This window comes from Apostichopus japonicus, chromosome 8 (assembly GCF_037975245.1).
Source record: "Apostichopus japonicus isolate 1M-3 chromosome 8, ASM3797524v1, whole genome shotgun sequence".
NCBI lineage: Eukaryota > Metazoa > Echinodermata > Holothuroidea > Aspidochirotida > Stichopodidae > Apostichopus > Apostichopus japonicus.
This window is the reverse complement of record NC_092568.1, coordinates 28,828,282-28,854,592: the sequence shown is the minus strand read 5'-3', so window position 1 is coordinate 28,854,592 and position 26,311 is coordinate 28,828,282. Positions and strand designations below refer to the sequence as shown.

The 26,311-nt window shown below is 37.4% G+C and overlaps 1 protein-coding gene across 5 annotated transcripts in view; it reads right to left on the bottom strand.

Moving 5' to 3' along the window:
• Positions 1–25,405, bottom strand: part of LOC139971468 (poly [ADP-ribose] polymerase tankyrase-like) — a 57,436-nt gene extending 32,031 nt beyond the window's left edge. For 2 of the 5 annotated variants that reach the window (XR_011794393.1, XM_071977961.1), the window contains exons 1-16: positions 25,248–25,405; positions 19,778–19,844; positions 16,340–16,535; positions 13,912–14,178; positions 13,110–13,298; positions 12,576–12,825; positions 11,094–11,378; positions 9,164–9,248; positions 8,456–8,575; positions 7,396–7,518; positions 6,646–6,726; positions 5,108–5,271; positions 3,866–3,972; positions 2,427–2,521; positions 1,749–1,905; positions 769–977 (exon numbers count right to left, since the gene is read on the bottom strand). Coding sequence is in view for 4 of the 5 variants with exons in the window: in XM_071977961.1 (XP_071834062.1) it covers positions 769–977; positions 1,749–1,905; positions 2,427–2,521; positions 3,866–3,972; positions 5,108–5,271; positions 6,646–6,726; positions 7,396–7,518; positions 8,456–8,575; positions 9,164–9,248; positions 11,094–11,378; positions 12,576–12,825; positions 13,110–13,298; positions 13,912–14,178; positions 16,340–16,535; positions 19,778–19,831 (2,382 nt within the window). In the remaining variant the exon portion in view is untranslated. The remainder of the gene's footprint in view (positions 1–768; positions 978–1,748; positions 1,906–2,426; positions 2,522–3,865; positions 3,973–5,107; positions 5,272–6,645; positions 6,727–7,395; positions 7,519–8,455; positions 8,576–9,163; positions 9,249–11,093; positions 11,379–12,575; positions 12,826–13,109; positions 13,299–13,911; positions 14,179–16,339; positions 16,536–19,777; positions 19,845–25,247) is intronic. The other 3 variants (XM_071977964.1, XM_071977963.1, XM_071977965.1) reach the window with 3 other exon arrangements.
• Positions 25,406–26,311: the final 906 nt, after the last annotated feature.

Here is a 26,311-nt window from a genome sequence, read left to right as displayed (position 1 = left end):
AATTTGGGAAGATGAGGAAACTAACAGAAACCCCAAAACTCACTGGTTTGGGTATTTACGAACGAAGATACTTACCTGTCTCCTACAACACTAATGCACATTTCCTAGTCTACCTAGACGCCACTGGTATAATTTTAGCACTGCGCCCCCGGTGACCTCTCCCACAGGTCACCGCGCACTCTCTCTTCCTTCCGGATTTACCATTCCAAAGGAAAACGCGTGTTTTTACAAGCTCCGTAAGAGAGGAGTGAAGTAAATAAATGGTTTTCATCAAGTTTATAGTTCATACCGCTTGGATTGATTATTCCTGTGATGCAACGCCTTTAGTGATACACTTAACAGTCTGAGATATGAGAACATCAAATAAACACCTCATCCTCAGCTCGAGAATAACGGGATTAAGATTGTAATGAGGTGACCCATGAAGATGCCATGATGTGCTGTCTATAAATTCTTGATAGAACAAATACTTTACATGCTTTTATTCTAAATGGTCAAATGTTTCGTATCATATATGTAGAATAGTAGTTTACTTCATTGGACAAATTCAAACTTGAAATTTCTTTCCTGCTTCACAAAGAAAAAGAATCATGTTATGCAAAGTTGAGTATGATAGTATTGAAGAAAAATTAGCTTTTTCATAGGATATTGAAGGTGAAGACGACATAACTTCAAGGTCAACAATCCATGTTACTTAACGCGATCTAATATAACCAAAAAAATAAATAGATATTTCAAATTTTCCAGTGGTCTTTCCATACTGCTTACCTTAGAATCATTCAGAAGTTTAGGATCGGCCCCTCCTTGTAACAGGAGCTTCACACAGTGAAACCAGCCATATCCTGCAGCATAGTGAAGAGGTGAGTTCCTGGACGAATCCAAAGTGTTAGCACCAGCTCCCTTACGGAGCAGAAAAGAGACAACAGGTTCCTGTCCATTCATCACTGCATGAATCAGTGGCGTCCTTTTAAATTTATCTAGATGATAGAATGGTTGATCACAGGTAAGGACCTAACATACAGGCAACAATAGCAAGTGACTGTTGTTCTTGACAAACATTGTAATCAAAATAACAAACTGTATACCTGATTTACCTGGTTATACTTAAAATTGAAAATACTTAAAGCTGTGAGGTATGTTCAAGTTCAGCAGACGAAGGATGAAATTTCAATCTAATATGCACTCAGAAATATTCACAACCCATAAATACGACTCAAATGCTAACTTTGCAAAGATCAGTAGGAATGCACGTAGCAGCTCTTCTCTTCATTCTAGCCTAAGGACCCATTCCCAATCCCATCATTCACTTTCCTAACCCCATCTCTCACTTCCAAACCCCCATCAGAGCGAGGTGGAAAATAAGCTGAGGGCGTCAGACTTGTGATCCAAGGATTGCTGGTTCGATTCCTGCCTAGTTCATAACGTTGTGTCATTGGGCAAGATGCTTTATCTCACTTGCCTCTCTCCACCCAGGGGTTAAATGGGAACCTGTGAGGTAACTTGTCATTATGCGCAGTATATAACTGCTGCCAACTGTAGGGATTGTCTCTGGGACAGGTTATCATTGACCAGGGTGATATAACGTCTGCTAAGTGCTTTGAGACCTATTGCTGGTATAAAGTGCTATATAAAAATCGAAAATTATTAGTATCGAAAATCGAGTATGATCTTTACCCAACCCTATCACAAACATTTCTGTACATGCTATTAGAAGGATGACATTTGGATAACGATGGTTCAGAACAAACCTTTTCCTTCGATATAACAACCAAGATCGACCAATGCCTGCACCGTCTGGTAGTGGCCTTTCCTGGCGGCCAGAATTAAAGGAGTCACTTTATCAGTGTTGGGAGAAGAGGCACACTCAAAATCCACTGTGTGTTTGGCTAGCAATCTACAGATATCCTGAAGGTGAAAGATGCAAGGAAGGATGAATGAATGTGTAATATGAGGCTATCAAGAGTAATTTTAAACGTTTTTCCTCTCCTGTTTATTTTAGTCATGTCAACAGTTGTCAACCGCTGAGCTTCAGTCAAAAGGCACGGTTAAACAGATGGAAAACACTTTCCAGGTGATTCGGTTATGCTTTCTTTCATCTAAAACAGTTCCTGTCTTCTAAATAAACCGTCTGCCTACTTACCAATCTTAATATATATTGTACAGTAAGGATGGCTGCTTTCATATACAGGTGTGGCCATCTCCTTTGAGTACTTTCCTATTGAGCAGATCATCGCTCCAAAATTCACCACAAACTTATTGAAAGGGTTCAGTACAAATTATATCTAGCAAGTAGACAATAACTTCCTAATCGGTCATTTAAGAGTGAAATTTCTGGTCACGGAAATGTGAAGAGGAAGAACATACTTTTGCATAACAACACTGCAGTTCGTTGCATGAATAAGTAACGTTGTGAGAGCATGACTTACCTCATGACCGTTCTCTGCAGCGTAATGAAGAGCCGTGAAGCCGTTATTATCTTTCTTGTCAACGTTACGCACACTGCTTCCACTGCCTCCTTGACCTACACAGATGAGAAAAGATTCATTAACTGGAAAAACTCAACCTCACCCACCGAGAACAACGCAAAAATGACCATATTACAACAATTCAATCATCATCTCATGACAAACAAAACTTACAAACTTCCAGGAGCGAAGCGAGGGATTTGCCAAGGGAGGGGCGAAACTATAGGCAAACTATCAGAGCCGTAGATACGGCATTGCAAACTATCTAAGCGTAGGGCCACCATGAGTTGGCACCAAGCGTACAACAAAACTTTGGCTGAAAATGCCTCCCAGATCGCTGGAAATGCCACTTCCCAGGCCTTGTGAGTTGCATCTTAGCATTTTCTCTTTGAAATTACTAGCGATATCATAAAAACTTACAAAAAAATTATGCTCAAGGGGGGGCTGCCTCCTTTGCCCCCCCCCCCTTGGCTACACGCCTGCAAACTTCACGATCGTCATGAGAACGTTTAAGCACCTAATTATTAACCCTCACTCCATCTGACATTCGGTACTTTTGAAGCTAGTTAACTCCATCCAATGACTCAATTTCTTAAGAAAAAATTGCACTTGGGTCTTAGAAAACCTGACAGTTTACAGAAACAAATTGTGTGAATACCTTTCCTGTGTTGGATTTTGGTCACAATTTTGGATACACAGAAATATATCATAACCACTTAACAATGTTTGGGGGCTTTCTAAAGCATCCTTATCATCTCTTCTCCTTCCATTCATTCTACCATCCTCTGTTGGTAATTCTCTCTTTGTTACTTTTCCTCCCGGTTCATCAGTCCTTTTCATTTTCTACTCACTGTCTCACTGTCCATTGTCCTCATTTCTGTCATTTTCTTAACACAAACACGCTCACGTACGTCAACATCTTTCATTTACCAATTCATAAATTCAGTCGCGTCTGTCTTTCCATTTCCATTTTTTGGGCTGCTTTATTTTTCATATTCATATTTTATTTTTCGTATTCATATCTTAAGGGTTTTTGTCATTTTGTTACTTAAATTTACTTCAAACTCACTTTTTTCTTTTTAAGGAATTTCACTGTAAATCTATTTGATTTTTAAAATTATTCTTTCGTATATATATATTTTTTTATATTAATATTGAAGCTGTGTCAAATTTATTCTTCATATTCATATTTTAAGGGTTTTGTCATTTTGTTGTCATTGTAAAGCGCTCTTGAACATGGTTAAGCATGAAAAGAGGGCTATATAAAATTGCTAAATAATAATAATAATAATTTGTGTGTTTGACTTGCAAAATATCCTGTTAAAATTAATGGCAGCAGATCCTCAAACTTTTATACAAAACAATGGATTTGACAAAATTTGAATTCTTCCACAACTCACCTTTGCTGGGTTTCAGTAGCTGTACAACATTTTGAAGCTGGCCTAACTTTGAAGCAATCATCAAGGGTGTAAGTCCCCTACAAGTCCCTGTATCTGCTGGTACACCTCTGTGAAACAAGAAAGAAAAGAAGAAACTTTTAAGAAAAACTCCCAACTTGTACCCTTCAAGTCTGGGTACAGCAGTTCATTCCATTTTTACAAAAAATGCACAGCTATACTTGTCAATTTTGTCTACATGTCATTGAGAAAATGTTCCATTCAAGAACAAAGGACAGCGTCAAGCAGTCCATTGCTTTCGGGCATTTTTAACGAAAATCTTGATGATCGTTAACAAAAAAGGAATTTTCCATGCAATTTTAGAAAAGAGAATTGCATCAATAATTTGACAAAGGCAAAAGATGTGGTTATTCATAGTTGCTGAAAACCAATTTTTTTTTTCAAACGGAACTAACACCTGGAAAAAAAAGGTCACTTTAAGAATGAACCTAACCTAACCTAACCCATGGTAAATAACAAAGGTTTTAACTCTGAGATCTGCTCAATGTTATGTTCCCAACCAAGTTCCAGTTTCCATTATAAACTAGGGATCTCTGATACCTATCATGTCAGCAGTAAGACACCACCTCCAGCAACGATCAGGCTCTTTTGTCAATGGGCAAATTGGTCGTTGTGGTCAAGTGGTTAAGGCAGTGGACTTGTGATCTAAGTATTACAGGTTCGAGCCCTGGCCAGATCATTGAGTTGTGTCCTTGGGCAAGGCACTTTATCTCCATTGCCACTCTTCACCCAGGTGTATAAATGGGGACTTGCGAGGTGACTTGTAAATATAGTTGCGTGCGCCGGTTTGTGGCTGCACCCTATGGGATGTCCCCCAGGGGACACGTGGCTGTGGTGCACTGTGGTGCCCCAGGAGAGATTGTTTGAATTGTGCACACTTTGGTGTGTAGGTGCGACAAGTTACCAATGACCAGGGTTAAGTACAGCCCGGCGAGACTTTATTGCAAGTTTCGCTATATAAGAACTGTTAATTATTATTATTATTATTTCAAGTCCAAAAGCAATATCTCCTCAGCAACCTCTCGTCAGGCTTTGCTCACGAACATCAATTTTTCTCCCGAAATTGGATCTGAAGGCTCTACATCGAGTTACAGCACGGCCTTCTACTGGTAAATCTACTTTTTCACTGTTATTACACAATTTGTGAAAATAATAATTTATATCAAAAGCAGAAAATGAACCTACCGTGACAGCAGGAGAGCGAGAGGAGCAGGGCCCTTACAGGCAGCAGCATAATGTAACAGAGTCCAACCGTGTTGGTCTGACAATGTATCTCCAGCATAGTAAGTCAGAAGATGAGCTAGCACCTTAGCATTAGGATTAATAGCAGCACAGTGGAAAGGAGTCATCTAAAGAAAGACAAAGAAAAAGTGAAAATATTGATCAAAGATATGGAAACATACATAAGAAGAATATGTGTACTTAATCCAATAGTATAACATTATGGTGCATGTAAGGATTTTTTTTGGTATTATTTTTTGGATTACATCAATTGACTCTTTTAGCAAACAAATACAAATGAGCACAAATTTTTCTGACACCTCAACAACAACTACATTATTGAACAACTGAACACTGACTTGGAAATTATAAAATTAAATATAAAATAATAAAAAGTAATCAAAATAAAATTTTAGAGGGATCTCCAACAACTAATGGTTGAATAGTTCCAGTGGTAGAATACAGGGCTTTCAACTTTGAGGTCAAAGGTTGGAATTCCGATCTAGCCCAAACTTTCTTTGCCTTTTTTCCAGTTTCTAAAGAAATATCAGCAGCTGTCTTTATTTTCAATATACTGCCTCCTACCGAGCAAATTACAATGCATGCAAACCATACTGCTTAGTTTCTAGCAGTTTCAGATACTTAACACAGTAAGTAGAACACTACCCATGCTGGTTTAAAAATGAACACTTTGACAGCTTTACCTAGGCCTAGACTAATTTGATTGCAACATTCTGTGCTGAAGTTGTCATCAATATGACTATCTATTCAAATCGGGAGAAATTCATACAACGGTTTTGTATAAAACAGCTCTTTTTACTCAAGAGGAAAATAACAGGATTTCCTATGACATACATTAAGGTTACATACTTTACTTAATGAAACAAAACTGAAGAAGAGGAAGCTTGATATGGAAAGTTTTACAGCAGGTGTTTTTCAAGCTATCGTTTCTCTTCTGTTGGTGACATTTCCAGCCATTTTCTCTCATTGTTGTAAGAAGGTAACACATACATTCCAACTGAAAATATTTCCTAGAATTGTATTCCTTTAACAAAAAAGCGTATCTGACAGTCACAAAGATTGACAAATCCAGTCCAAGAACCATTCTACAGAATAAACCAAAATACCAACCACTGGAATCAATTAAGATGAAACCGTGCTTTAGCTTTAAGTATAACATGAAATTTCTCTGAGTGAAGCTTTCATGACAGGCATGAAAGGCACACATGGCTGAGTTTAACCATTTCTGACCTTGGGATATTAAAAATCTAACTGAGAGTTGCAGCAAACTTTAAGCTATGTCTCATGTTATCTGGTTACATTTTTGCTGGTAGGTTAATAGTAACGTAAATATTTAAAAGACAAGCAGTTAAAAAAAAAAAGAGTGCGAGAACCAGTCGTTGACGCAGAGCCGTACATAGAATCCACGCAGAGGAACAACGTGGAGAGGAGCAGGCAAAAAACCCACTTCCTCTTGTACCAGCAGTTTATGGAAAACAAACCTTAGCATTATCTGCAGACTTCTTCTTTGTAATAGCAATGCTAGTTTGTGGCAACTCTTCGGGAGTGTCCACCAATAAAACCTGGAGAGGAGAGAACGGTTCGATAAAAGTTTCGGAAATGTGAGGAAGAAGTTTACGAAACAGATAATCAAAACGGGTACCAATACATCACCATTATGATGACAAAACATGTGATAAAGGGAAACAAAGACCTTCCTTATGAGAGGTTCTAATAGTTGACTTTATATATCATGGGACTGTTCCAAGCTTGCAAATAAAAAGATTGAAAATCTGAAATAAATTCACCTACAAGTTGTGATTGTAGAAGACGGGAAGATTTAGTTGATTGGACAGATTCATCAAGGGATTAAGGAAACATAAAACCTGTTAATGTTGTAGTAGTGGCAAAGCAATCATAGGTCATGTTTACACTGACAGTTTGTGCTTTCATATCTTTCATATTTAACTGAAGCAGTAAAATATGATGTACATCCATAAATCTCAACCACTCTTGGTTCAAAACCCTTTTAAAGAAATTTTCATGAAATTTTGAAAATGGCATTAGTTACCATAAACACATTTCTCATAAGATTTGATATAAAGGTAGAAACGACACTGTAAAGGCTGTCTTTAGCAATGATTGTTCCCGGTTCTCGTACCTTACAGAATACATCAAATTTCGCTTCTCATAAATGCCTTTTCCTTGCAGTTAAACGTTAAAATCACATATTCCTTTCAGAGCTTACTGACCTGTTCGTGAAGTTTGTGAAATCCATGAACGGTTTCTTTTCCCTGGCACGTTTTGATGACTTCCCCGGCGAGGAGACGATTTCCAGACCTGACAGCTATATATGCATTCTGCTGCATTTTAGTCTGTTCACAACGACAAACATGGATAAACATTTAAAGGACTTACTGAAAAAAATATTTATAACTGACAAAATCGAAAGACTATTTGATAAGGTGACAAATAACAGTACAGGTTCATTGAATCATCATTATTAGTATCATGCTGACTGCACTTAAAGAAAACATGAAGTTGTACTAAATCGTTTAGAACGAAACCCGTTTAACTGTCAACATAAAAAAAATCACTCCAAAACTTTGACTCTTTTGCATCTCAAAGGTCATGTTCCCAACGTATAACAAATTGGTCGCTGATAAAAAAAGTGTTCAATTTCGCAAACAGTCGACAGAGACATATATCTGAGCGTAACTGATGAATAAAACGTGTCTTTCTTTCCAAACATGTATTTATCAAGAATCAAGTGGTGCTCAAACATCACACCTGGATCTATGAGTGAGAGAAACAGCAACTCCTCTTGTCACCTGAAACAGAGGGAGAAATTGCCCAATATTTCAGCAGGAAATCCGTAGACATTGTATTAATGCCAAAGCCCCTTTCATGTTGATATCAATCGGGTAGTATTAACACTGTAAATTTTAAATGAAGGGCTGGATTTTTTTTTGAGGGCATCTCAGTGTTTGGTAGTGTTTATGATTAAAGGATGATGGTCACATTGCCAACAATTTTTGTAATACATTCTCCAGAAATGAATTTTGTTCAACTTTGTATTATATCAAAGACTTTTTACAAATTTGGGAATAGTTTCAGGGACACTTGTTATAAACCTGTGGACATTATATACAAAGGCAGGGACAATTCAAGGGACCTTTTAATCTGGAGACTGGAAATCAAGGGTTGTTTGGTCACCTTACACCTTCATTTTTAGGCTAAAGAGAGCAGTCTTTGGCCTTCTATTTACTTCTGCATGAAAAGATGCTATAAAATCATCAAAGATGGACTCACCAATACTTCAGGATCATTCACAGCCAGTTTTTCCAAGAAATTTAAGGGAACGTCATTTTTCATTGCAAACTGGACGATGTTTAGGTACGGTTCCCCACTAGCATTGAAAAGGTTCAAATCCTGAAGGAAAGGAGAATAAGAACAGATCCTCTTTGAAATTGCTTCACCTCGTTGGTAACCTGCTCTCCTAAACAATGAGGGATTGACTAGTTTGTCTATCTATAACAACAAGCAATTAATTAATTAAGCGAATCATCAAAACATTTTCTTCAGCACTCTTCCAGTTTGGATGGTAGTCCTGTTTGTTAAATCAGCTTTTTGGATCTGCCAGCAAATTTACAATCATTTTACCAAGTCTCAATCAAATGAAGTCAATAACAACAAGAAATGAATTATTTTATTTCATTCTCAAAAGGTCCTTACCCAGACACTATTTTGAGTACTTGAATAAATCTCATACAGAAAGCACAAAACTGAAATCATGTAGGTTTTCTGCTTGTTCTTGAATTATTGAGAATGAATATTTGACCCATTAAACTGCTATGACCTGAATTGCAATGGTTATAGCAGCACCATTCAGAACAAAAAAATGACTAAAACTTGAAAATTGAAAATAAGATCATTTACACATTAGCACTAACACAAACTCAAGATGACTAAAATGGTCCCAATATTTCAACAATTGCTAATCTGTTATTCTGTACTTACCCTGGCAAATGCAAAGTTACCCTCTTTGGTTCCTTTGGCAGCATTGACAATCTTTGTTCTATGGCCCATTAACACATGATGAAACCTGTAAAATGATGGACACAGGATTAACAACATTAATTAAATCATAAAGCTAGATTTCTCTGTAGAATAGATGACTAGAAAAGACATTACTAGACCACACCAGGCAAACTAGGACAAGAAAAGTCAAAATGAGACTGAATTTGAATCTTACATAAAAGATATCAAACCTTATGTCCATTAACATCAAGCATCATGAAATACATGAAACCTGTCAAATGACACAATAATAAACAACATTGATTTCATAATGATGTTTGAACTTTCTGGCAATTAGAACATTAGACGAGACCAGGTCAGACCAAACACGACATAACCTAGAACAGAGAATGTATATGGCAAGGCAAGACGAGGAAAACCAGATCAGACAAACCAAGACAAGAACAGACAAGACTAGAAGGCAAGACAAGACTAGACATGAACTAGAGCACCAATGGTGCAGAAGCTCATACCTATTCGAGCTTAAAAATGTAGGGCCCACAAAACCAATTTTGGGCCCGTGAGGGATACCCCCCCCCCCTCCATTAGCAGAATCCTGGCCACACCACTGGCTATAATTCCTATTTTCCCCTTTAAATCCTATTTTACCCACTCTCTCAAACAATACCACTGACCTACCCTATTAAACTTTCTCCCCTCTACAGACATAACAAGCACTCCCTACAAGGCATAACTTCACAAGCTGCCTACATACCTCAGGCTCAAAGAATCGGCAAGTGCTGATTGGCTATAGGGCTCTCATGCTTACAGTTCAACAGTTAATAACAACTCCCAGTCCTGCTTTAATTCCACTAACAGCCTCTGCAGAGCTTAACCACAAATGTAAACAAACACTGCAGACACTGGGAGACAAATTAAAGGAGCTTTGGCAAAAAGTGAAGGCTCAGATTTTTTTAAACAATGGGGATTAATTGTAATTAGTTAACTTTTGACCAAAAATTTTTAGGCATCACCTTATTCATACACAATCCAACAATCATCAGTACAACTTTGAATATGATCCATCAAAATCTTGAGAAGATTGAGATATTTGAAAATATTACAAAGAATGACCCCCGATGACCCCCTAAATGACCTTTGACCTCAATTTTCCGAACACCCCTCGTAACTCTCATCCCGAGGAACATTGTGACCGTTTCATTATAATTGGCCATACACTGTACAAACAGGAGCAATTTGAAAATATAGGGCCGCGGCCCGGGCCACAAAAGACCCCTAGTTGATCTTTGATCTCAAATTCATGAACACCCTGAAGGTAAAACTACCATAGTACTATCGTGACAAACCCTCAACATTGTACCATGGAATCTGTAGGAGAAGAAGCATTTTGCGTATTTCCACAAAATGGCCTATTACGGCCCACAGGTGACCTTTGACCCCAAATTTTGGATCATATCTGATGGACCTATACCTAATGGTCCTTGTGTCCAAGTTTCATGAAATTCCATCAAACACTGAGCGAGTGGGAGCGGTTTTACCAATTGTTGACGGATAGAGTGATAGAGTGATAGAGTGATAGAATGATAGAGTGATAGAGTGATAGACGCCGCACTGTAACAATAGCTCACACCAGCATGCTGGTATGAGCTAAAAAACCAGATCAGACAAACCAAGACAAGAACAGACAAGACTAGAAGGCAAGACAAGACTAGACTAGACATGACATGAAAAAACCAGATCAGACAAACCAAGACAAGAACAGACAAGACTAGACATGACATGACAAAACCAGATCAGACAAACCAAGACAAGAACAGAAAAGACTGGAGGGCAAGACAAGACAAGACATGATGAAACAACAAACAAAAATAAAAAGGGAAAAAAAAAACAAAGGGTGGGGGGAACACACCTTTTAGGTTGCGATTTATCCAAAACTGGATTTGACATTCCCACTCTAGCAGCAGAAGAGAAGAGCTCCCTCGACAGCATGTCAAACGCTTTGTTACTTTTGAGTTGCATGGAGTACAGCAAGGCATTTTCCTGGACATCGGCAGATCGGCTCACAAAGACAGATGGAACATTCAATCTGTCGTCGATCAGCCTCTGGAGTGATCCCTGGTTATTGGTTAGGACAGCATGGATTGCTTCCTTACATAGCATTACATTTGAATTCTCTGAGAAATCCTCTTCCTTTCTGTGAAAACAAAATTATTGAAATGTGTGTGACAGTAAACCCGCTAAAAGAAGGAAGGAACATGTCAAGTTTGTGTCCTATTTACACCACAACACCCCACCCCCTCCCCATCCCACCCCCCTCCCCCATCCCACCTCCCTCATCCCCATAGCATTGTGACTATCAAATGAGTAACCAATGTGACACTTCTTTTACAGTGCTAAGTGCTATTAAATAGGCTACCTTCTGCAAAGTTAACTGTGTGAACTATACAATCGAAGACGAAATGGGAGTTTGTGATGAGCATGAGGCCTGTTTTAGCAATTTTTCACTTGAGTGCTTGGTTAGTTTCCTGGATGAAAATAGCTGGCAACAATATTAAAGGAATATATGCTCAAAAGAAAGTGAAATTGGGGTGATGAAGTTATATCTGACAACTTGTTATGGAAACAAACCTCACAGACACTGTTTACTTTAAATATGAAAACTCCAAAACATTGGAGTGTCTACATAGCAAGTAGCAGTACAATGAGACATTATCCAGACCACACACAATAAGGTGATAACTGCTAATCTCCAAACCTTTCTGTAACACATTTCAATATGAAAGGGCACTATAAAGTGTATCATGTAGTATAATTCTGTAATTTACAAAATTGTTAATATTTGCTGAAGTAATTTTCAACACATTTTCCTCTCATTAACAAAGCTATGAGGATTGCTGCTGGGTATAAAAAAAAAATTCCATCAAAATGTCAAACCAATCTTTACAACTATACTTTGTAAAAGATATGCTATGTCTTTAAATAACTGCAAAATAGTTGTATGTATATATTATTGCTCACTCGAAAGGTATCATAAAATAAATGGCTCAGGAGAAAGACAAAATGTCACACCGAAGAAGTATCAAGAAGTATCATGATCAATGGACATGCAACATTCATTTATTGACAACAGCATGTAGAACTAATATAAGAGAGACTTTCAAAATTATGAACCCATTAAAACTGTGGTTTTTTTAAGCATTATTAAATAAAATCACTTTTCTGAAATGGAACACAGTAAAATGCAGTTGTACCCATCAAACCACATTTTGGAAGGTGCAAATTTCACTTTTCAATCTTAAGTGAAACTTATTATTGGCAAAACTTTCATTTTGAGGTGAAACTTTCATAGTTGGTTGACAAAAACAAATAAAAACTTTTAAAAAAAACTCACTTGACTGCCTGAAATCTGTCTGTGGAGACCAGGGCTATACTTGAGTTTGGTTTTAATGCTTTGTTTGGATTCTGATTGGTCCCTTTCCAGTGTTGGGAGCCTGAGTTGACAGAGATCCTTGAACCACCCTTGCTTCTACGCTTGGCATTTTTCTTTTCTTCAATTTTATGGAGTTTTAAGATTGGTTTGATGTGCTTTAACTTGACGACTGCCTTTCGCTCATCGTCAGCCTCTTTGATTCTTCTAGAGCCTGTGTGGGGTATCAAATAGGTCACCAGTAGGTAACAGGGGGGAGGGGTTGAACATAGAAGGAACATTTTCAGCCTGGATTAAGGAACAGTTTCACCACTGATTCCATCTTACGTAAAAACATGCCTGACATTCATGATATGTAGAACGGTCAACACACTGAACAGAGTCAAACTCTTTTTCTTTTATGAGGGAGTAATGAATTATTGACACAAACACTTAAAGCCATCCTATGAACAATCTATTCAATCAAACAGGCTTTCAATGTATCGTTTCCATATTTACCTCTCGGCTTCCTGGTAGGCTGCCTCTTCTCATTTGTCTCTTTCATCTCAGCAACACTTGTCGAGGGTTGCCCATTTAGAAACGAGCCATTTTTATGGGATGCAGATGGGGGTTTCCTCGGGTTGTTGTGTTTAGCTTGGTTCTTGGACCTGATAATAGAGGCAGTAACAGCTTCTGCCAGATTTGAACCTAAATAAAGTGTTTGGAGAGAACACAATACCGGTTGATAGGAAGACAACACACTTACAATCTGCAGTGGCGGAGAAAAAGCAACATCTTCACCAAAGATAAGTAAAGGAATAACAGGTTGGGATGATGGTTTCAATACCATGCTATTTCAGTAATTGAATATTCAACATGTCAAGATTAGTCACACCCAATTTTATGCACACCCTCGCTAGAAATTATTCGTAGGAAATATTCACTTCTGCAAAGAGAAGTGCATTCTTTTCTTCATAGAAAATGCAATTTCTATCAGATATATCCTTACTATTACAAGCCTAAACTGTGAAAATATGGCAATAGCCATCATCAAGTCCTCAGCCTGCATCTCCAAGAACTTAAGTCACAATTTATTCTACACAACTTTTCCATCGGTGTGCACCTTTAACTGAGAAAAAGTCACATGGGTTTAATAACAATGCCTACCTTCATATTTCCAACATACTTCTAATTAATGGCTATGAAAAGGAGACCACAGGAAAGAAGTAAAGATATGAAATATAAACTGCGACATATGAAGCCAGATGATGGGTATACTGTACGAGTACGGGGTAACATACTGTACATGGAATTTACTTACTGTCAACACCCTGAAGCAGACCTTTCTCCTTTTGTAGAGAAAACCCTAAGATCTTGTCAATCCTCTCCTTCTCTGCGGCTGGGAGGGTTTTCAGACCCCTTTCTCCGCCGGGATTGAGTCTGACCTCGGTCAACACTGACTCGCGGTCCACAGAGTCCATATAGTCCAGTTCATAGACGTTGTTTGACTTCTTTTCCATCCACTGTACCTGGATGGGCCCCACTGTGTCATCGTATACGTAATGGAGGACCTGGCACAGATAGAAACCTGTATGGAATAGAGAAGGAGATTTTACCAGTTATCTAACACGTCATGAACATGAAACACATTAAAATACAATGTAAAACCAGTTAGACCAAATGTGTAATCTGATTGGCTATCTCTAACATTTGAATCAAAATAACCTCATCATCGATGTCTTTACATCACACTGGCCGACACAAGTCTCCAGAGAAATGTGCTTAAAGAGTGAATACCCCCCAAAACTTTCTGCATGAATGTTACCAGTCCTTAGGCTAGACCGGGTGTATCCATAGGAGACGGGTAAGAGAGGGTCCATGAAGTAAATAAACAGTATTTTTAAAACCACCCTTCTCCCCCTTAACCTACTGAGTGTGGTCATTTATGACATATTGTTAGGTTATGATTGAGCTATGGCATATAACACATTACACATTATAACACATTGAGAGGGCGTTGTGGTCAAGTGGTTAAGGCAGTGGACTTGTGATCTAAGTATTACAGGTTCGAGCCCTGGCCAGATCATTACGTTGTGTCTTTGGGCAAGGCGCTTTATCTCCATTGCCTCTCTTCACCCAGGTGTATAAATGGGGACCTGCGAGGTAACTTGTAAATATAGTTGTGTGCGCCGGTTTGTGGCTGCACCCTATGGGAAGCCCCCGGGGGACACGTGGTTGTGGTGCCCCAGGAGAGATTGATTGAATTGGGCACACTTTGGTGTGTGGGTGTGACAAGTTACCAATGACCAGGGGTTAAGTTGTAAAGTCGCGTGAGGAAGCATTAGCCTCATACAAGACTGTAAACCTTCAACTTTTTTTTTTTTTACAAAAAAATCTAAATCTAAACTCGTATGTTAATATTAGACCGCTTTTTGTGACATACATTGAAAAGTTCTCCTCACCGACGGTCTATGTGTATCATACCGAAGACTTCGGTGAAATCAACATGTGAGAGTGAGGGATAATTTTTGAGTGTCTATTAGTAAAATGCTATCATCAAACAAGAGAAAAGGAAATGAAATCCTTGTTACTTTCATATTTCAACTTCCTGTTGATAATTACACTGCTAGTCACCTAACCTAAACTGATCATGGAGGAACTTTCCTTTCACAGCAATCATTTCAAGATCATCCACTGATGTACTGTTGAGGAGGTACCTGGTTTCTTTACCAACAGAAAGCTTCATTTCCTATGTGGAGCTTACTTTGTACCAAAAAAGGAACAGCAAAACATTTACTTCCCCCAAATTGCTCCAGATTGATTGTATATTGTACTACAGGTGATAAGGAAGTAGAATATCACACAATTTTATGGATCCCATAACAAAGGATTTTCAAGCTGCTCTGTTGGAAATTAAAAGCAGCAGGTTACAAAGTGACACCAGTTACAAAAGTGGTAAGAATTTAGAAATACCCCAAAACTTGGGAAACATGGACAAGTGGACCAACAAGCCTAAGAGTAAGCCTTTAACTAATGAATGATATTGAAGGACTGACCTAAAACCGAATCCAAGATCTGAACAAAAAACGAACCCTGCAGGGCGAAAAATCTTTCTAAATACTTGTTTGAAAAACAAGTTTGGAAAAAAAAAAACTGAAGGCCACTGCTATAATTAGATGGTAAGCCTAACCAGTGTCAGGTGTTGCTTATATAGCCAGCTCATTACTTTGAAGTACTGTGAGTCTCAACAACAACCTTTACCCCCTTCAAAAGTGCTGTGAGCACAAGGTGCAACCTGGAAGTGAATTATGTGCAATGAAAAAAACATGAAAAAATTTAAAGGATACTAATCCAGTTGTTTGATTAAGACAAAGAATATTCTGTGAAAGTTCAATCGTGATCCAATAGCACGAATCACCAAGACGTATTTTCAGATGAAAGACTCCATAAAATGTGGTCGGGTGTGACATCTGGATGGTAGATTCCGAAAAGGAGGGCTTCACCACTAGAGGTTGACCCACCGGGGAGTGGATCACAGAGTAGGTAAGTAAGTGCTGCTGAAATATTACAACCTCTAGCGGTCAAGCTTAATGGCAAAAAAGTGGACAATTGGAATGGTAAGACAAGTAAGATTGGAGTGAAAGTAAATTACTTGAAGACACTGGTCGAGTCAGGGTGCTCGAGTTATGTGGGAGGCTGGCTCTATGTGGAGACGGATGATTCAGGGGATTTACATTTATATTGCTTACCGTCTTCACTCCTCACAGCTACATAGCCACCTTTAGGAAGGAAAACTTCTCTCTTTGCATCCGAAGATGATCTTGTTTGCTTAGAGCAAGCATCGATGACATCAGACTGGTATAGTTCTGCTGGCTTCCGCTTTCGCTTCGATCCCGGTGTCCTCTCAGACGGGCTAGAGACATCAGCAGGTCGCTTTGTGGTCTGCTGTATGAAAACAAAATAACAACCGTGTGTTGTACTGTAGCCACTAGAATGAAGACTAAGAAACACAAACTTGAGCACTGCCATTTTCAATATCAGAATTTATCACCAATATATTGCAGTATCTTCTACTTACATAAACCTATTTTTTTTTTAACTGGATACAATATATATATATATATATATATATATATATATATATGGCAGTTCTGAATGTTCAGTTTACATTTAACTGATTGGCAGTATGTGCAAAGTTTTCATCTGGTATTGTAATTGCAGCCAACTGCTAGATCTGAAAACAGTTAAACTTCCTTCCTCAGAAAAGCACTATCTCTCTTTTCAACATGCTGGCAGAGAGATTTAGTGAACCATGTATTTCAGATAAAATAAAAACATAAACAAAATGTCTGGGTGTTCGTGAGGTAAATAGCAAAATAGAATTGATAGATTTTTTGTAATGAAAACTAAGAATTTGAAAGATGGTAACCAGTTAGAAAGTTTTGAGGGGAAAAAAATAATCTGTCCAGTTTAGTCAATCCTAAATCTTGTACAATTATGAAACAAGTTGAGCCACAGACTACAAATGATGTAAAACTATCATGGCCTGTTACTAGCAACCATTATCCTTTCTAATATCCACATCCACTCTCATCTAATGGAAATAGTTTTAAAATAACAAACTACAGAACATTGTGCATGCCTGGTAAATAAGTCTTGTTTAAAGATGTGACTAAAAACTCTTTTTGGACTCAAGATGACCACTGCTAAATGTACTTTGTAAATGACCAAGCACAACATTGGCCTACAGGACACTATAAGCACAGTAGCCTCTTTCTTTCAAAATCCAATCTTTTCATTATTGTCTCTCTCTCACATCCATTGCTTCACTTTTTCCTTTCACAACATTTTCAACATGTATCTGATACAAATGTGGTTACATACAGAATATCTGTGATTGGTTTTCTAAAATTGGAATTTTACCAAACTTTACCACACACAGTAGTTCAGTACATACTAGTCAGTACCACTGTTAAACTTAACTGTACTTCCTTCCTAATGTCAACTATCCTTTAACTTCATTTCACACCCCATTCATGGAACAATCCTTTCATAATACTGCACTCTCTAATGTGTAGTTTCCTGCCAAGTTGCAAGCCTACAACTTCCCTAATTTATTTCCAACAGTTTAGACCCCATAAAGCTTCCATATGGACTACCCACATTTGTGTCTGACAATAACAAAAAGAGTACCAGTAAATCACCAAAAATCACCAAAATCAACCAGTAAATTCAAAAACATACAGTGATCAAGATTTTATATATCTCGTGTAAAATCAGAGCTGTTTCATATTTAGAGAATTACTACATGTAGAGGTGGGAGTTTATCTTTACTGAACAGTAACAAAGTGTTATTCACTCCAGGCCCCCATAATATATTCGCTTTCAACATCTTACCTTACCTTGGATGCAATTTGATAGGAAAGGATAATTTAGATCCACAGTATATTACATTAAAAATTACAATTATATTCATGGCATAATATGTCTATATCGAACTTTGTTTATAAACCAGTAAAGTTCATTTCGAATAATAATTTTCATAAAAAATGTTTGCACCCCCCCTCCCCCCGCCCCCCGGAATGAATAACAAGTTTGATTGGTGTCTGACATATTATTTTGTCAGAATCAATTTATGGATCTTTCATTACTTGTTATTTAGCAATTTATGAAAGAGTAAAATGTTTGACAGCAATGCTAGACTGATCAATGCTAGTATCTGAACAAGTCCCAATCAAACTGACACACTAATTACTCACTACAGTACTGTACTTGGCAATCTTTGGGTGAAAAAAAGCTACAAGAATGTCTTAGCTTGATACCCCTACAAATTTGCAATCAAACCTGGTTCATTGCCTGATAAATTTGGTAAAACTTATGCAAACAAGGGATCGAAACCAAGATGCTGAGAGCTCAACCACATTAAACAAGTGGTTATTGAAGTGCACTTAACATTTGATGATAGTCTATTCATGTGTAGCACTTGATAGGTATCTTAGTAATTTCAGATTTTATCTTGGAAAGGAGGAGGGATAGGGGGGGGGGGGAGGGACTGGAGAGTGCATGTTGATGACCAATAAATTAAATTACTACTACAGCTCAACTTTCAAACCAACTCAGGAAGGATCAAGAGTAGGAGAGACACCTTCCTTCTAATTTATTTCATGTTTACGTCACCTTCAACCTACGATAAATACCACAGCTGTTGAACAATCATGTCCATTCTTACAAGGTATGAGCACTCTGAGACAAACACAGCTTATCAAGTGGAGTATTGACTTCCTGCATACCACTGAGATGCAAAATACAGAAAATATAAACCAAAAACAAACCCAAACATATTGTGAGTATGATCGTTATTTTCTTCTTCTTTTCCAAAGGTTTTCAAGTTGAATTTGAATTCATAAAAACTGAGTTATTACTGAATAATAGTAATATATATACAGTATATGTATGTTTTTATTTTTTAAACATTTTCTTTCTTTATAACCAGAAAGCAGGCAAGCTCTGTGATTCTACTCACCAACCGCAAACTACACACAAGGTTTGAACTGCATGCAACTTCTACTTCTTGAGAAACGTGTGAACAATGTTTTCAGACGTTGACCCGTGCTGACCTCAAATGACCTTTGACCAATACCAAACAACCATCCCAAACCAGTTCTACCTAAGGGGAACCTAAATACCAAATATGAAATGTACCCTATATATCCTTCTGAAGTTCGAGCACTTACGAGCAAGTGTCACATAAACACACACATGCCATCACCATCCCATATAGATTCCTTCTGCCTTCGGCAAGGATTCAAAAAATATTTCAGGTTTTCAAAGTTACCAACAGTCACCAAAAAATTTGAATAGTCTAACACAGTGTTAAATAGTCTTACACACCAAAAACATGCATAGATCATGAAAGAGTGTCTGTTTGAAAACTACATTAAATCAGTACTGAAATTTGCTTTCAATATAACAGCTTCTTTTACTTCTAGACAATTCTTCTACAGAAAATCAAAATGTCAGGCATTCATTCATATGGCAAAAAACCAAACATGCAAACAGCTATGTTACAAGTGTAGGCTCAGTTCAGTGACTGCAGTGTAGTCCTATCCTATCAATGCCATAACTGCCTATACTGTCTACCATACGATATAACATTAGAAAATCATGTTAGTCTGCTTTTAACTAACCTTGGGTTCAGGAGTCTTCATGGACTCTTCGGCTGCCTCTTTCGTTTCACTCATTGTGGGATTCTGTCTGAAAGACAAACGAAATATTTATCTTGACTTCATCATACTGAAAATATTATTACAAACTCTGAACTTTTCATGGAATACACTTAAATGAACAATATGAAACTGACTAGGAAATTATTTGCAACTTATAAAAGACTACAATCCTGGAGTCATTGTGTCAATCCCATTCTAGCTAAAAAGTTTGTGTTCTTTTCAAAAATTTTTTTTGGTGTCCCAGTGGTAATTTACTTATAAGTGATATTCCTCCCCCCAAAAATGTTTTTTTGTTAAATATTTTTTGGTTAAATATTTAACAAAATTTGTGTTAATTATTTTGTTAAATATGTTATATATACCGTGGCTGACAGTTTTCATTCAATCTAGTTATACACATGCATACTGTGTTCATGTGTCCCTTTAGTTATAAAGAGAGCCAGCTCACATTTCAAATATTAAATAAATCGTACACATGCCGATTAGCAGTGCACTGTGTCAGGGCTCTTCAAACAAGCAGCGCTGGAACACATAATTTCAATATTGTCTTGTGTGATTTTCAAATTACTTTCAAGCCAAAACATCAAGTAACAATGGCAAACAATAAGACTAAACCTCAGATTCTCATTCAACTCCAACCATGTGTATCCACAGCACACAACTGGTGAATGTCAACAACAAAGCCATGTGTTTCAAAATACTATTAATACTAAAGGAGTTTAACCCTTAAAAAAATGTCTGTTATTTCATTACACAACTGTGATCCCCCCCCCCCCAACAAGACCTCTCACGAGGTCGATCAGGGGTCAAACTCCTTATTAGTAAAGCCATGTGTATCTAAAGAAAATATCATAAAACAAAAAGCTTGCAGGTAAAGGCTACAAAACAAGCTGTGGTAACAGACACACATCTGAGTTCATGAAAAGGTGAGTGGAATATCCTAACATGCAGAAGTGTTCTTATGAACATCTTTTCCTCCTGTGTGATTGAAAACATTACTTCTTTTGTGTTACTCATACTTCTCCTTGTGAAAATTTTCATTTCCAGGGTACAAATAATGGATATATAAGGTTTTAAATTTTTATGATTGCTAAAAGGAAGGAAAACAACAGTTGTGATTGACATGACGTGATAATTATCTTCATCATTGTATATAAACATCAATGAGGAAGTTTTATTGCATAAGTAATCACATGTACTGTATACACAAACAGTACACATATTGATTGTCAAGAGAGCAAAACAACATACTTTGAGTTACATGTTCCAACAAATGCATCCATTCATTTTTTTTTTGGGGGGGGAGGGGATCTTAGTTAGAACAATACATGCCTATCATATGGCCATGGATTAAACCACAATTCTCCAGTTCCCCCTGCTCATGGTGCATGACTTCACCACATGTGTGGTGATATATACACCCATTGATTTGTGTCAAAACCTTTGACTGACTTCCAAAGGTATTTCTTCTTGACAGTTTTCAGTTAAAAAGCATAAATGATGTAAAAAAAGATCAAAGTGTTGCTTGAGGCACAATCTGCCATTAATTCTGGATTTCAGAACACATGAATCACAAATTTTTCGAAAATTAAACTCACCAAACTATAAACATTTTTAACTCGAACGATTCTACTGCATGAATAACAGTGAAGTGGCTCTCCATCATGAAACCAATCAACATTTACTGTTACTTACTTACAGATCTACATACTTGTAAAGCTAAAATATGTCAGCAATTAACTGCAACCAATGTGCTGACTCGGATCAATGAGAGTTTGATCATAAGGTTATGAAGAAAAGCAGGGCTTTGAAACAACCTACAGCTCTAAATTAAAGCAGCATTTTGCGTTTGGTCGCCGTTTTCTATTTTTTTGACATGTCCATCAAGTTTTTTGCATATATCAATCACAAAACAGCAAACTAAGATATCAGCCAAGTTTATCCCTGCCAACATCGTTAATTGGCGAGTAATTAAGGATATTTGCAGAGAATGAGAAAAGTATCCACGACAAAATTCCACATTTAAAATTAATCGCATACAGCACCCCAAACCCACTAGTTTGAATTAAACCAATCAGAGATGCAGGTTTAGTTATGAGCCGTTGCTAAAAATAGATTCAAGACTTTGCGTTGGCACAACCAGGGAGTTGTTATGGAACTCCCTGGTACAACTGCCATATAGACTGTATACAAATCAAGCTTGGTGTTGGATTACGTATTGGTCAATGACGTTCGTAGTGTTTAAATATTCATATTATGGGCGAGGTTGATTGAGATCCCAACGGAAAATATCTTGGAGAAAAACAAAGTTGAAAGTTGCAAATTTTTCGACTTTTATGCCACCATTTGAAGTAAGATTTAAATAGATAAGCTAGTTATGTATGTCGTTATGACATAGTGGAGTCAGTGAGGTTGAGAAATATCATAGAAAAGGACGCAAAATGCTGCTTTAAGAAATGTTTCCATTTCCACAGCCAAGAGCAACACATGTGGCATTCACACATAAACATGCATGCACCAAGGCATGAAACCAAAGGTAAAGTTCATGTGTTGGCAGAGCACTTACTCTTCAATCAACCAAAACATTGAACTATGGATAACAATATTACTATTTGGTAATTTTGTACTACTAGCATTTATTGTACATGATTGTAAGATATGACCAAGGCAGCCTCTTATTTCTATCACGATTGCAACAGAAAGACCCTAAATTTTGTTATTTCCTATTTTTTTCAGGATACATCTGGGGTCTTCACAAAACAGCTATGCTTACTTACAGTAAGTAGACTGAGCAATTTGATTATGAATGTAAGATCAATTTCAAGGTGCATGTTTTCATTAAAATGGTTTGGGATTCCAAGTCACTAACCATTATCTCCTTATCATACTCTTGTGTGAGGTCCATCAGATATTTCAAAAGCAATTAGTGAAAAACTACACATATTATTAAAAAAAAAAAAATCAATATTTTTTTTAGTATAAACTTGTAATTTAACCATGGGAGGGGCCTGTAAGCTAAACCAACATTTTCTGTAAAGTTACATCTTACTATTCTATGGCTTAGGTTACAGCAGCTGGATGGATTAAGTTAAACGAACATCTCCAAAAAGAAAGTCCTGGACCCCAAGGTCATAAATTTTGCAAATATTCCTGTGGTTGAGTGGACATAAACTTGTTTTTATCCTTAATTTTTTTTAACTTTTGCTACTAGTTGAAAAGTTCTGACAGCAGGTAATTAGGTTTACTTAAAGCCCCTAAATTTCACAGTGAAATTATTGCCACAATTAGGCCTAGACTGAAATATTTCACCCTGAGAATGGTCAAATAACATCAAAGTAGTTTTCCAAGTATTGAATTTCCTGAAGCCATAGAATTATCCCCGATTGAATTTGAAAAGGTAATGATAGAGGCGTATTTAATCTCTCTGGGTTGCACAGCCAGTGGGTAAACTGCACTTGGGTAAACTGGGTAAACTGGCCAAAGAACTAGTCAAAACCCTAATATTAGCAAGACTATTGTTGCAAACATTTTACAGTATGATAAAATCAGTACATTTTCAAACTTGAAGCAAGTTGTAAACTGATTTCATCAATGACAAATCTCATTGGGAATGTACGGTGTAACCTTGGGTGGCTATCTGCATGTACACTATATAAGGGAATTTTCATGTACAGAGGTGGTTCACAAACTTTACAGAGCAGTCCTTCCATTTTTAAAAACACAGCAAAAGCATCAATAATATCTAATATTACTATTTATTACAGGGAACAGGTTGAGTTAACAAAGTATGTAATGTGCTTTAACAGCATTCATAAACATGTTTTGTTCATATGTTAAGAAAGTTTGTTGAAAGTCGGTATCTTGACGACTTGGTTAATATGCGCAGGCAACCTCTAAAACAGGTGAGTAAAGTACTGTGCTAGTGGACCTAGTAGATGTCTAACAATATTAGACGTCTAATGGAAATCCCCATCTGAACTTAAATATAAGAGCACTAAATTACTTCATTATATACAAAACCTTTTAACAAGTTGTAACTTGTAACCACTATTATCCCAGTTCCATGCTATTAAAATTCATAAGTTAGTGTAACAAGACCCCTTTAGAGCTGATAATGCAGAAAATCAAATCCACAATACACTTTTATCTGTCATTTTGGTAAAAACATTTTCACCGACAAAGTATGGAACTGCTGAGTTGTTAGGCTTCACAGTACCATACACTGACAACGGTATAATAATAGAAGGTTCGTTAACACAAAAATGTGAAGAAAAGAAGGTTGCATGTCAGAATACCAATATACTTAAGGTGGCCAGACACCTCCTCAATTCTTTATTGAGGCATTTTCTACATGCTGTTGGTTATAATTCGCAAAAATACAAAAATTGAAGGATTTTTGAGACAAGATTGCTGTCATTCACAGTCAAGATTGTTAAGAGTTTTCAGATTTCCAATCAACACAGGCTGCGATGCTTTGTCAACCTTAGTTTTTCATTTGGCATTTAAATAGGCAAGAATATATAACTGGAAAAAGTGCAGTCGCTAATCGAGAAGCGGCTCAAACTTGCAATGAGATGCTATATAGGATTACACACATACTACAGAAGCCCAAATGCTACAGAAGCCAAGCTACCTTCGTGGGTATTTTTGCTGTTCTTTGGAACTGTTTCTGCGTTAAGTTTTACCACGTTCATTACTTTCTTTGGGTGTACAAAGACTTTTTGTCACACTAGCCAAATGGCAACCACCTTTAAAATATTTGTCGATGCCTGCTGGAAACATTCTAAATTTTTTGGGCATGTGACCACGGTTAGCAGATTTTAGTTTCAAACCCCAATGTACAAAATCTAATTTACAGAGATGTTATATGCATTCCATTTTATTAGCGGTATGGATGTGTTTTATCTCTTCCCATGCACTGTAATATGATAGCAAAGGTGTTTGAAATATAGCATAGGCCTGGGCCAGTGGTATAGGCCCTAACAATACATTGGCCGAACTGCTTCTCAATCTTGCAATTCATCTCATCCTGTGTCCAACCATATTAGCTTGATGTAGGTTTACCCTCAACTGCAGCATTACGAATTTACGAAAAGCTTTCACGTGGCACCTGAGGAGGCCTGGTTAACATTTTACGCAGTTGTTGGCGTACGGGCCTAGCGTACCCTTATGTAGCTTAGGCCTATACCTGGATGTGTTTGTATAGCATTGGGAGCGCCAGCACAATGTACACCATAACAAATTACGATGTATGCGCTTTCAGTGCACGCTAACTGCACAGTAATATTAACGGTGACAATGTACAGCCTAACGTAACAAGATCCAACCAACCAACTGCAAAACACATGGAAAGGTATAGCAATCTTTAGATTGTAAAGCAATCAACCAAATACTTGAGCAGGATAAAAAGGGATCGTTATCTTAATCTTACCAAAACTTAGGTAAGGGTCTCATGCAATGTGTGGATTATAACCTCACAACATTCTGAAACAAAGGGAGAATTCCTCCTACGGTTCGTCTGCCACCGAAGCAATGCAGACCAAGAACATCTCATGCTACAGCTAGACACCCAAACAGACGCTAGCCTAATTATAGAGGGCGTAGTAAAGTTAATATTCATTATTTCATTGATGAATGGTGCCTGGGGATACGTCAGCCATTCATTGTTTACTTTGTGTAACAGTCGAGCTAGTCAAATGAATTCCAATTTTTTGTTTGTCTTGAAAATTGGAAAAATGTGACTTTTATAGGGCCTGTGTGTGCATCCACTTTCAAGTAACTATATACGCTGATCAGGACTCAAAAGGAACGAGAGTTTGGGTGAATTATTCGATTGGATGAGAAATTGTGGGAGATGCAACACAAACAGAATTTGAACACCATTGTAGGAGCTGAGATGCAAATTGAGATAGGATACTAGTGGAATGAACATTGATTAAACAATTAACTTGAACAGGTTGTCACTTTCATGTAGAGAGACAACCTTGGTTTGATGTGTGGTTGGGGGGGGGGGGAGTTGGAAGAAAGGGTTGACCTTCATCAAATCGACATCAAACAAAATGTTATCTATAAAATAATCAGCAGAGCAGAACTTGATATCTGGCAAGCTCAGAAATCATGGTTAAATATGCAGATGTATTTGATGAAATTACTTTAGAAAACGTTTCACGATATAAAATTGAACAACACTTTCAATTGGATCATCAAGTGTTTTTGAAAAGTTGGCCATGCATGCAATTAGCATGTTAACTGTCATCTATCACAAAGCAATTGTGGTACAAAGGTGGAAAGTGGTAGGTGGGGGTGGGGGGGTTGTAGTGGTTGTAGAAAATGAAGCTCTTGTTTATTTGCAATTGTAATTTTGTCACAGGAGAGAGGTCAGTTGTCTTTGTCATAATGTATATCCTCTCTGCCGACTCACCCGTTATATATATTTGAAAATGAAATAAGAACAAATTTCACTACTTTTGGGTATAATTTCATTCTCTGTCACTC